Below are 13,115 nucleotides of genomic sequence, written 5' to 3'. Positions count from 1 at the left end.
GCATGCGTGCCTGCTAAGTCACTTAAGGCATGTCTGTGTGACCCTATGGACTATAGCCTGCCAGGCTCCTCTGTCCATGGGATTCTCCAGGCAAGAATACTGCAGTGGGTTGCAATTTCCCACTTCAGAAGACCTTCCTGACCCAGGGATCAAACCCACATCTCTTATGTCTCCTTCAGGAAGGCAGGTTCTTTATTACTAGGGCCATCTGGGAAGCCCAGCAGGCCTAGGGGTCTGGATTTGGAAGCCATTGGCATTTAGTTGGTCACTGAACCCAGAAAGGACAGTAGAAGAGTGGTTTCCCACTCATGGTGGTTTTGTCTCCCAGGGGACAGTTGGCAATATCTAGAGACATTTTGACTATTACAATGGGATAGAGGGCAAGCTGGCCCTGGCATCTAGTGGGAGGAGACCAAAGACACTACTAAATTACCCACAGTGTGCAGGACAACCCTCCCCACCCCAGCTCCCATGGCTCACTCAAAAAAGAATTATCCAGCGCTTTTGACACTAGTGCTGCGATTGAGACAACCTGGAGCAGTGGGGAGTGTAGAGAGTGAGAAGAGGGCTGAGGATGGAGCCCTAGAGAACTCCCGACATTGAAAGGATGGGCAGGGAAGCAGGCCCTGGAGGAGACTGAAGAGGAGCCACCAGAGAGAAGCCACTGACCAGGGGAACTTCCCCAGTTACATGAGATTTTGGCAAATCAATGTCAAGTATGGGGTAATGGATTGAGTGCTAAAAGCCAGGCAAGAAGAGGGAGGCTGGTTGTCACACTCTCCAGATGAATTCCTCAATGCTGCCACCCTCTCCTAGGAACACTAAAGCCAAACTACCAACAGACCTAATCGGGTAAGCAAGGAGCTTTATGGAGAAGGGTTCTCAGCTTTTCCCCTCCCTTTCTTAATGGACATTCCATCTGAGAACATCAAGGAAATACCTGAAATGTCATGACTTGGTACTTGCAGAGCTAAACTAATGCAGCAGGTTCAAACTAGCTGTAGAAGTTTGAGTCCTCCCCAAGTTTGCCCTCCTCAGCTGATTCCTAGGAAAAGGCAGGGAGCCCAGTTCATTCTCAAAACTGTATCTTCTTCCCTGGTAGGAACTTGGGCTGAAACTCATTTTCACTAAACCAGAGTTTAGACCTACTAGAATCTAATACTGAAAACAGCTTGAGATCTCATCTGGGCTATCCTGTTTGCTTTCTATTTCACTAGCCTGCACTGGCATTTGAAGCTTGGTTTTCTACAGAAAAAAAGATACCTCTCTAGATGGGCCCTGCTGTATTTGGTTACCCTGGGCTTCCCATAAATAAAACTGGACTCCTTGGTTGAATCCTGAAATGTGTTTGTCTCATTTACCTTTTCAACTAACCATGTTTGATTCATGTACCCAGAAAAAATAAATAAGGTAATGCATTTACACATCAAGTGCATTGTACATGCTCAGTAAACATCAGCTGTGCTTTTCCTTTATTGGGCTATTTTAATCTTCAGTCCCAATCAGAATCAAAACTAAACTAATTCTGTTATCTAAGCTTTGGAGAGAAAATCAATGTCTGCCTTAAGTTCAGATTTCCAACTAAACCATGAAGATTACCATTCAGATAACATGCTTTCATATTCTAATGCCCTAAGAAAATATCATATACCAGAAATCTTACTGCTTGCAAATCAGTGTATACTTGGAAGAATAAAGCCTCCCTTTTCTGGGGATAGCTAAGCCAGCAGTGGATTCTACTACCTGTCCGAATAAAAAAATAAGATAAAAGAAAGAACAAAACATACATCATTGATCTCCATGGTACACAGCTTCTTACTTCATTAAATAACAGTTTCCAAGTAAATCAAGATGTTAGCTGCATTGGAAATCACTTGGCATAAAGGAGGAAAAAAATCTTTCAGATTGTGATATCAAAGTCGTCTTGGCTTTCTGCTTTCGTTCAAGTTGAAAAGAGGAACAAGGAGTAGGAGAAAGAGGGAGAAATGTTAGACGGAAGACATTTCTCAAACTGGAAGATGCTGTGACACCTTCGGTCAGTTCTTTTCCTGGAGCAGGTACAGCTCAAAGGCCATTCTGGAAAAAAAAGCCTGAGCCCAAAGTAATGTCTACTAGCCACGACAGTAATCACAAAAACAAATTCCATACAACTCAGGGCCGGGAGGGGGCGGTTTGCTTATATAATGTGTCCATCCTGTTCCAATTGCACTCTCCTGGTCCCACACGTCTCACCGCTCGGCGCTTCTCATGCCCCCTACTGGAGAAAGCAAGTACGTTTAAGAGGTAAAGAGCAGCAGAAGTTCCCATTTCCCTCCAACTTCACAGTTGGGGAACCCAAAAGGCAGAGGGCGCAAAGTTCAGCTTTGATTCGAAAGACGGTCCTTCCCTCTCTTGAAATCGTATCTTGCACCTTCTTGGATCCGGTATCCAAAACGACTGCCAGAGGCTCTTTTTCTTGGTTTGAAGAAAAAGGACTGGCCAGACTAAAAAGGAGGGACTTTGGGGGAATGCAGGATTCAAGCCCTGGGTTGCGGCCCGGAGGAGATGATGTCACCACTTCTGCAAGAGAGGGCTGGGGGGTGGGGCGGCCGACGGGGAGCCCGCGCCGAGCCTGCAGCTGCCAAGGGAGCGTTCCGAGCCCACGTCAGGGGAGGTGTCGGGATAAATAGGTCCGGCAATGGCCGGGGTTGGCTGCGCTCGGAGCTGCCGGGCCGGGGACTGGAATTGCCAGGGCGGGTTCGCGCCTGGGAGGCTGAGGGCTGGAACTACTGGTGCCGCGCGCGCCGGACTGCGGATACCCTCGGCCGGCCCCAGAGGCCGCGCACTGCTGCCCACGGGAGTTTGGGTAGAGCACATCCCCTGTGCCCTAAAGCACCTCTTCCTTCGTGAAGGGAGAGAGAAAGACTAGGGGGCCCATTCTGTCTACTGGGGTGGCGGCGCGGGAGGGCAGTACCATGCTCCTCTCCATCCTGACCGCGCTGTGCCTGTGGCTGCGCCTGGCGCTGGGCGTGCGCGGCGCGCCCTGCGAGGCGGTGCGCATCCCGATGTGCCGGCACATGCCCTGGAACATCACGCGGATGCCCAATCACCTGCACCACAGCACGCAGGAGAACGCCATCCTGGCCATCGAGCAGTACGAGGAGCTGGTGGACGTGAACTGCAGCGCGGTGCTACGCTTCTTCCTCTGTGCCATGTACGCGCCCATCTGCACCCTGGAGTTCCTGCACGACCCCATTAAGCCGTGCAAGTCGGTGTGCCAGCGCGCGCGTGATGACTGCGAGCCCCTCATGAAGATGTACAACCACAGCTGGCCTGAGAGCCTGGCCTGCGATGAGCTGCCTGTCTACGACCGGGGTGTGTGCATCTCGCCTGAGGCCATCGTCACTGACCTCCCTGACGGTGAGACTTGGGGAAGGACAAAGGTGGTGGGGGGGGGGGGGGGGGCGGGGGCGGTTGAGGGGGCACTCTGGACTGTCACTGCCACATGAGAACCCGACAGCTGTCAGTGGGTGGTCGGGCAGTCCCCCATTCTTCTTAGGTGAATTGGAGGAGGTGGGAAGGGCTGGTGACTTAACTTCTGGAAAAGTCTGCTTTCTCCACAGGAATTTCAGGAGCTAAAAAACACCATGTCCCCATAAAGAGGGATGGGCGATTTTTCTTAGATAGGTGACACTAGAGAATTTTTTCTTTGTAGTAATAAAATAGTAATAGCAGTGACAGTTGGGTCTGAACCTACTTTCAGCACTTTTTAAATATCATTTAATAAATAAAACACTCCTACCAGGATTCTCCACTTAACGTGAGTTCTTGAAAGCTCTTTCTGAAAAAGCAGTACTAGTCACTTCCCACCAGGAGTACAGTTTATAAATTTAGTTGCCCTGGAAAACTGTGATGTCTGTTTCATGGTCTTTGACCCAATGCCAGCGTCTGTGGCATCTTAGTTAACTCGAACTCAACCACCACTTCCTTCTTTTCTCTTTAGTCTTTTTGTTGCTTTTCTAGGAAGAAGAGGCAGGTTTAAATCCACTTCTTGAAATAAAACCTAAGAATATTTTTGCCTCCTTTTATCCCTGACTCAAGTTGCTACACATTTAAAGAAATTATGGTGTTGCTTTAGTGTCGTTTCTGAAGTTATATCTCAGAGCCTTGCCCAAAACGTGGAGGTGGAGAAGTGAAGTGAAGGGGGGGAAATTTAAGCTCCTCTCTAATTCAGTTTAAAAAAAAATGTATTTCTTTAATTATAGAACTGATACAGGGTTATGCTTCTTTAGGGGGTAGCTCTGGATTGTTTCTGCAAAATGTGAGGTGGGAATTGAGGACTATTCTGGTTATTTTGATTAGTGTAAACTGTCAACTTGGAAAATCAACATTTTAAAATAGATTTAGGAGGGAATGACATAATTTATCCAGGTTGGATAAATGTTGGATAAATCCAGGTTGGCTGTATGTATCAACCTGTTTAAATGGATGTGCCTTCACTTTAGTTTGTTCTGGATAAACAGTCTCAGCCATAAGTCTTCTTTCCTAAGCCCAAAGAGTCTATATGGAAGAAGTAGTTGACAATCACATATAATTTTTGCTGTTTAGGATTTGTGTGTGTTTGTGTGTGCTGTCGTGTTAGTCAGTGTCTCCAGATGATTCCTTACTCCAGCTGGAATCACTGACCACACCCATGTGTCCCTGTGTGTTTTTCAGACGTTAAGTGGATAGACATCACTCCAGACATGATGGTACAGGAAAGGCCTCTTGACATTGACTGTAAACGCCTAAGCCCGGGTAAGTTCATTAGCCTCAAGGCTCCATCTCTTTCTTCTCTCCAGAGTGACTTCTGAACCTTTTTTCAACATTGCCTTTGTTTTGTCTTCTTTAGACCGGTGCAAGTGCAAAAAGGTGAAGCCAACCCTGGCAACGTATCTAAGCAAAAACTACAGTTACGGTAAATCATCTGCTGAATCCATTGGCTTGGGGACTTGGCACATGACACAGCCAGGTCTGCTAGTCATGAAGTGAAAAAGCGGGTTGGTGATTTCTCTCAGTCATGTGGGTCCTAGATGGCACAATAACAACTATGAATATTTCTTGCTTTTCTGGGTAAATCAAGTAAAAACTAAGTAAAGTAACCTGGGTGAGGGCAGTGCTGTGAATCAGATTACAAGTGTGACATCCTGATCCTAACTGTCCTATTTGTCCAGAAGTTCTGTCAGCCAGGATATCACCTCACTTCTCTCATGGTTTCACCACAGGGCCTTAGGGCAGCGGTGGGAGGGGACGGAAAAAAAAGTTTCACTGCTGTGGAAAGGATGGGTAAGTGATCTGTGGATTTGACCTGAGGCCCAGAGACCAAAGAATTAAGATGTGCACACGTATCTTTTTACTTATAAAAACACTTTTTAAAAAAACTGTGGGAATATGTTAATCACAAGACCTATGGCTGTAAGTATTAACATAGTTTAAATGTTCTCTTATTTGAAAGACCCAGTTGGCACTTTCTTCAGAAAATAAGTCAATCATGCGTCTTGAATGTTTTCAGTGAATTCTAGTGTCATAATTTGAAAGTAAATTTAATTAAAAATGTGTTCCTTTAAAATACTTTTTTGGGCTATTTCATGGGGTTTTTGTGTGTTTCTTAAATTATTTCTGTTGAAATAGTGGAAACTATTTGGGTAAAAATGTTTGTTTTATTTGGTAACTTAGTTTTCCATATTTCAAACTGAAATTTTATATCATAAGAACCTTTGTATTATACAACCCACATAAAAGCAGGAAGATCATGGCACTATAAAAGTCTGAAAAAATAACCTCTTATTTAGGTTGTCATATTTGAGAACCACACATAGCCAAAATGGGTAATTCAACCCCCCCCCAAAAAAAACAAAACAAAGCAAAACACTGTCTTTTCTAGTAGCTTCTTGTTACTGTTTTTTAAACCTGTTATATGTAGATATCATCTTAATCTGATCCACATAGCCCCTTGTCTGGCACCGTCCAGCCTTAGTTACTTAATTGTCCAGTCTGAGTTTCACTGTCATGCTGTTCTCTGAGGCATCATTGCTTCGTAACCACATTGATGATGAAACTATTTTCTATTTAAATTATTCAACTCCTTCATAAACCAGCTTGCTAGGATGGAATCCAAGACAGATCCATCCTAGGCTGATTACAACTCCATGGCAGGTGGTAACAGCAAGGGACCAAGGAGGTCAAGGAGCTTCCCTGGTGGCTCAGACGGTAAAGCGTCTGCCCGCAATGTGGGAGACCCGGGCTCGATTCCTGGGTCAGGAACATCCCCTGGAGAAGGAAATGGCAATCCACTCCAGCACTCTTGCCTGGAAAATCCCATGGACGGAGGAACCTGATAGGCTACAGTCCATGGGGTCGCAAAGAGTCGGACACGACTGAGCAACTTCACTTTCACTTTCACTTTCAAGGAGGTCAGAACTGCAAGCATGATAAGACGCAGTGACATTACCAGTCATCTGTAATAACAGTTCCACCTCTGGCCACCACAGACCCTGCTTTGGCAGTCTGGGAAATTAAAGAATTGAGAGCAGTCATCTTCAGAGACTCCTGCCTGCATTACAATGTTAGGACTGTAACAACTTTCTCTGGAACAGTTCAAGCAGCAGATGGGTAATTGAACCACACAAACTTTTAGGTGCCTTCTGAATCTGAGAATATATGATTCTCACTTCAAATCATTACAGGACAGAGTAGAAAGACAAAGTAGTATTATTTCTACAAAATTTAGTCAACCTTCTATGTAACTAAATTTCCTGATGTTCCCTTCTGCACCCTCCCAAAAAAAGCCCCTCATCATAGAATTATAGAATTTTAGGGCTGAGAAGAATCCATGGGATTCTGTTTTGAAACTCTATCTGTAGCCCCATGTGGAGCAGTCACTGACCCAAAGACAGATCTCAGAGTAAGCCCGCTTGTGAATTTCCTTTTCTATCTTGCAGCATGATTCAGAACTTTTAAGACATTGTTGACAATATGGGAGGCCTTACATTTAGCATATGATTGTGTGGGCATTTTTGCCTGCATTCGGGCAGCTTGGACATGACCATAATTACAGGAGTGATTCTTTAAGAGAGGCTCAGAAGTTGGCAGGAATACACCATCCATATTTCTCTCCAAAGCTTCAGCAACACTTAAATCGATTTTTCAATTGCAGTCATTCATGCAAAAATAAAAGCCGTGCAGAGGAGTGGCTGTAATGAAGTAACGACAGTGGTGGATGTGAAAGAGATCTTCAAGTCCTCATCACCCATCCCTCGGACTCAAGTCCCTCTTATTACGAATTCTTCCTGCCAGTGTCCACACATCCTGCCTCATCAAGATGTTCTCATCATGTGTTACGAGTGGCGCTCACGGTAGGCACAGAGGGGCAGAAAAAGACTGCACACAGCTTAGGAAAACCATGAATCCCACTTAGAAGTCCTAGTTTGTGTGTGTGTTTTTTTTTAAAGCACTAGCTTTTAAAAAAAATCAGTTTTAATAGATGGTTTGATTGGGATATCATATATCCTAAACATCACTTAATTCTTAATAGAATTAAGGAAAAATGAAAATATGAGCATTTCAGTGGACTCTTTAAAAATCAATTTCAGAATTTATTACCGGATTTCAGAAACTTATAAGCAAATAAATTGAGTAAAACCAGTTATTTTCAAATCAATCTTATTGTAGCAAATATGAACTTTTAAGACCTTTTAAATAAATTGTGAATCAAGAAACGATGGCCATTTGAAACACAGTTCCACACTTAGTTTACATTTGTTTACTTGAGTATTATATAAACACATATATACACTCACACACATGTATTGTATGCATCTCTCCAGCTGGGAGTGTGTCTCCTCACTTATCTTTCCATAACATCTTTATATATATATCCTTACAACATAAGAAGTCCTTAAAATATAAAAATCAAACACTTCAGCACAGGTTCCAGAAAGAGCCCCATAACTTGCTTCACTTCGTTTCTCCAGCAAAACTACTCATTTTTATTTAAAAAGTCTTCCTTTTGATTCTCTGCCATTAATAATGTTCCTGTTCCTTCTGGATATACAGCTCAAGATTCTATTTCTCAAAAAAAAAACCACTTTTTGATACTGCCTTCACTTGAATACTTTCTTATTCTTCAGTCTATCAGTACTTAGTACCTTCTTCACACTTCTTGTGCTTTCGGCTTTAAAGCTGTTTTACTGCTTATATCTTGTCTTTCTAAAGACATTGAATGAATGAACTTTGAATGACTGTTTCTGGGCTCATTCCTCTATGATGCTTATATATGCTCCAGTACTAGAAGCATCTAGCACATCTGAGGATGTGCCGGATTGCTGAACAGGTGAATAGATAATACATGAGTTAAATAACAGCCTTTGTGTCATTTTCCCTGTTAGATTATAGATAGTGTAATTCTGATCAAAATCCTAGTAAACATCTTTTGGATGATTGAGATTTATGTCTTCACAAATAATGCTAATGATCATTTGGAAGAATAAAGTGCTAAGGACATGTAAAGGAGATTTTGAAAATCGAAGGATGAGTGAAAATATGCCTTATGTCATAAGCAAAGTTAGTATAAAGCTACACTTGTTCAAGTCATGTGGTGCAACAGTAGACATGTAGATAAATAAAGCAGAGAAGAAAATCTTGCAACAGATTATAATTCATGCAAGAACTTCTACTATGAAAGAGATGTGGCAAATCAATAGAAATCAAACTGTTGTTTAGTAAATGTTGCAAATAGCTTTACTTGGGAAAATAGTATGTATTTTCACTTTGTACTCAATAAATTTTAAATGGGGTAAAAAAGTAAATATTTTAAAAACTTAATCAAAAAGGATAAAGTTCAGTAAATAAATATGTACTACCTGAAAAATAAAGTAGTCTGTAAACATAAAAGTAATGTAAGAAATTATGAGGAAAAATGTCAGTGCACATATCTGATGACAATATTGTGCATATTAAAATCAAAAATAAAAAGAGAAAGACATGGACTTCCCTAGAGGTCCAGTGGTTAAGACTCCAAACTTCCACTGCAGGGGGCATGGGTTCAATCCCTGGTCTGTAAACTAGGATCCTGTGTGCCAGGCAGCCAAAAAAAATTTTTTTAGAAAGAGAAAGACAAAAAAAAAATTATTGCAATGGGTATAACAAAAGATAGTGATTTACTCTATAAAAAGTAAGTATAAATTTACATCTAAATCAATATTTAAAACATTGACTACAATATAGAAATGCATGTATGAAGTCTATACAAAGTTTTAAAAGAAGTACAAATAGTAAATAAACATTAAAATATTTACCTCCTTAATTTTCCAACCCAAATAAAAGCAAGATTCCATTCTTACTTAGTCTTAATGTTGGTGAATTAAATGACAGTTCAACCATTTTGAAAATAATTTAGCACTATGCAGTGAAAACCTTAAGAAAAAAATACATACTCTTCTGCTTTCATAAATCTATCTTAAGGAAATAATTAGCCAGTGCACACTAGTGATATTCAGTGCAATGCTGATGATAATAGCTAAGCAAAAGGGAGGTTCAACTGTAGAGAAATAGTTAAATATATTATGGATATCCATAGTTATAATTTATATAGTTAGGAAAGTTATATTTTTTTAATTTTTCAGGTATATAAGAAAATGCATACAATGCTGAAAGGAAATATACAGTATGATCTAAATGTACAGTGTGATCTAATAAAATATGAAATATTAGTTAAATAAATACACCAAAAGAAAATATTAGTAAAATATAAATGGGGACTTGTGGGGCTAATGGTTATTGAAGAATTTTGGTTTTTACAATTTTTTGTATTTTATATTTTTGAACTTCTGTATTTTTGAAATTTTTACTTTCATAATTAGCATTGCTTATTAAGATAAATTACTTTTTTCAGGATGATGCTTCTTGAAAATTGTTTAGTTGAAAAATGGAGAGACCAACTCAGTAAAAGATCCATAGTAAGTATAATTAGGAATTCACAGATATGGATTGAAATGCACGTATTTGGGAATTCTTCACATTCTTTCATCTCTAGGCTATCATGTGCTGTGCTTAGTCACTCAGTCGTGTCCAACTCTTTGTGACCCTGTGGACCGTAGCCCGCCAGGCTTCTCTGTTCGTGGGGATTCTCCAGGCAAGAATACTGGAGTGGGTTGCCATACCTAGCTCCAACTAGGCTATGATAGGAGCCAGCAACAGTAGCAGTATTTGTCTTTGAATAGGTAATTAAGAGAATAACTTTTCTCATTTGGAATTTTTATCATAAGTTTCTCTTCAGTTTCAAAGGTGATTTGGTTGCATTCAATATTGATCTACTGGTTTTCAACATTTCCAGATTAAATTTATTTATTGCTTTCTTTATTGTATTATATTTAATTTGTTTAGCAGTCAGTCAGATGCTTGAACAGAATTAATATACAGTGGTATTAATACAGATATATGTGGGTGTGAATATCTGCTTTTGAAATTCACACTGTCACTGTACAGAGAAGATTCTTTCCCTGTATTTAAGATAATTTCAAGACTTTTGTCAAAATAAGTCATATACAAAAAGTAATACTTTTGTGATCAAATCCATAATTTAACGGTAACATCATAGAAAAATTGGTCACTCAGTTAGAGGAGTTAGAATAATTTTCTGCCCAGAGATGTGAAATCATTCCAGAACTAAAGAAATCAGGTTATTGGTTTGGATTTTAAAAGCATCCTTTTTCTTTAAAATATGTTTAGATGTATGCAGGAGAGTTTGTGTTACCCAGTTCAGAAAAGATACTGCAACTGCCTGTGTTTTCTTAGTTTGCAGGAATGAAAATTCTTGAGCAAGGGGAGAGTGTATATTAATACTGATTTATGGAGAAGATGGGCTTCCCAGGTAGCTCAGTGGTAGAGAATCCGCCTGTCAGTGCAGGAGCTGCAGGAGACATGGGATCAATCCCTGGGTTGGGAAGATCCCCTGGAAGAGTAAATGGCAACCCACTCCAGTATTCTTGTCTGAAGAATCCCATAGACAGAGGAACCTGGCAGGCTACAGTCCATGGGGTCACAAAAGAGTTGGACATGACTGAGCAACTGAGCGTGCTTGCATGCATGGAGAAGGCAGTTTCAACACAACCTCTTCTACTGAGTCCTTTTCTAAATAACAGGCCCAAACACTGCTGCTGCATCTAAGCTAAACACTCATGAGCTTCTCAGGAGCACACTTTGTCTTACTGAACAGAAAATTCTAGCAGAGTTGCTTATTTGGTTTCCAAGACTACAGTAGATTAGAAGAATCAATCTAGAAGGTAAGTCCACCTTGAAAACTGAGATTGTTGACAGGAAAGAAAGCTTTCAAGAATCATAACTGGGTCATTCACTTTGGCAGCAAATACTCCAATACAGTATTAAGAATATGAAAATATCACCATGGTATAACAATGCACAGTAATAAGTTTATTATTTTAGGACTAGAGTTGTGCCCTAGGAGGGTGGGGACTGTATTTTTCATTTCATTGTATTTTTACTGCCTGACCTATGGTTGTGGTCTAATTTTTATACTCTAACATAAAGTAGGGACATATGTGTTATAATGAAAAGCAATGTCTATTCAAATAGACTCTTTTTCATTTTTTTTCTTAGACATTTTCATATTTAAAGAGTAAATTCTTTTTCTATCATGGAATCTTGACTGTCTAGAATGGCATTTCTCATCAGCTCTGGGTAGCTAACACATGAGTGGATTACTAAATGTGGGTGGGGCTTCCATCTTCTTTTAGATGTAAGAGAGTTAGGTGAACCTATAAGTGTGGTAAGAAATCCCAGCTTCCTAGTAAGGCTGTATCCATTTCTGCTTTTAGCCTTGGCAAAGCCTTTTTGAATGATTGGCTGTATAGGAAAGTTGCATTACAGGGCCTATGGGAAAAATTGCATACATTAGGGCCTTCACAGGAGGAGAAGGGGATGACAGAGGATGAGATGGTTGGATGGTAACACCAACTCAATGGGCATGAGTTTGAGCAAACTCCAGAAAATAGTGAAGGACAGAGAAACCTGGCATGCTGTAGTCCATGGAGTCACAGAGTTGGACATGACTGAGCAACTGAACAACAGCAAAGGGCCTTAGGCTGTGGAGTCAGGCTGGTAAATTTGAATCCCAGCTCTGACTTTGTTGGCTCTGAAAATAACATCAGTATGCTTGTTTCCCGGTCATGACAATGGTGTCTACCTAGAAGGGCTGTTGTTTCAATGAAATAAATGTATGTCAAGACATTACCATATATATCCAGTGCTTTCCAAAGCACCTGTTACAGGATACATGCTCATCATCACGGGGTAGAGTAGCTATGGTAATCATGAGTCTCATGATGAGTATATTACAGTGAAAATACACATTATTTTGGATATTAGTTTAATAGCATGAAGAGGTGAGACATATTTGATGGTCACATGTACACGTTGCCTCCCAGCAGTGGGAAGAGAGGCTGCAGGAACAGCAGAGGACAGCCCAGGACAAGAAGCGAACAGCAGGGCGCACCAGTCGCAGTAACGCCCCGAAGCCCAAGGGGAAGCCACCTGCTCCCAAACCAGCCAGCCCCAAGAAGAACATCAAAGCTAGGAGTGCTCCAAAGAGCACAAACCCAAAACAAGCGTGAGCTAACTGCTTTCTGAAATGGGGACTTCCTCTCAGAGTGAGGCCAGGCATCACCCAGACAGCCTGTTAGAAGGCCGCACACCCCTCGCCTTAACAACCACAGTCCTCTTCATAGACACATCTTGCAGCATTTTTCTTAATGATATGCTTCAATTTTTCTTTTTAAGTCACTACAAACCATAGTGGTAGGTATGCCCTTTGGTATGCAAGGTATAAGAAAGCTGGTCAAATAAGCTTATCGTATTGACAGTAAACTGTGTGCAGACTCTGTGAGAGCTCCACAAGGGCAAAGATGCTTTTGTTCTTACAATTTGACCTGATATGTGCATTGAAAAATAAATGCCATATTACAAACAAAACACCCAATTTTTTTTTTTTACAATATGTTTTATTTTATTTGGTGGTTAGGATGTGAGCAGTTTTTCAAAATGTGATTGAAAATATAATGCTTCTAAAGAGGAAAGCAAGA

At 41.0% G+C, this 13,115-nt stretch overlaps 1 protein-coding gene across 1 annotated transcript; it reads left to right on the top strand.

Moving 5' to 3' along the window:
• Positions 1-2,679: 2,679 nt before the first annotated feature.
• On the top strand, positions 2,680-13,005 carry SFRP4 (secreted frizzled related protein 4). Its single transcript, XM_070787785.1, has 6 exons — positions 2,680-3,399; positions 4,696-4,776; positions 4,871-4,936; positions 7,175-7,373; positions 9,911-9,974; positions 12,462-13,005. Exons 1-6 carry the CDS (start codon positions 2,955-2,957, stop codon positions 12,645-12,647), a joined length of 1,041 nt encoding a protein of 346 aa, XP_070643886.1. The 5' UTR covers positions 2,680-2,954; the 3' UTR covers positions 12,648-13,005.
• Positions 13,006-13,115: the final 110 nt, after the last annotated feature.

Source organism: Bos indicus, chromosome 4 (genome assembly GCF_029378745.1).
Source record: "Bos indicus isolate NIAB-ARS_2022 breed Sahiwal x Tharparkar chromosome 4, NIAB-ARS_B.indTharparkar_mat_pri_1.0, whole genome shotgun sequence".
NCBI lineage: Eukaryota > Metazoa > Chordata > Mammalia > Artiodactyla > Bovidae > Bos > Bos indicus.
The sequence above is the reverse complement of the archived record's forward strand: the minus strand, read 5'-3'. Positions and strand labels throughout refer to the sequence as shown.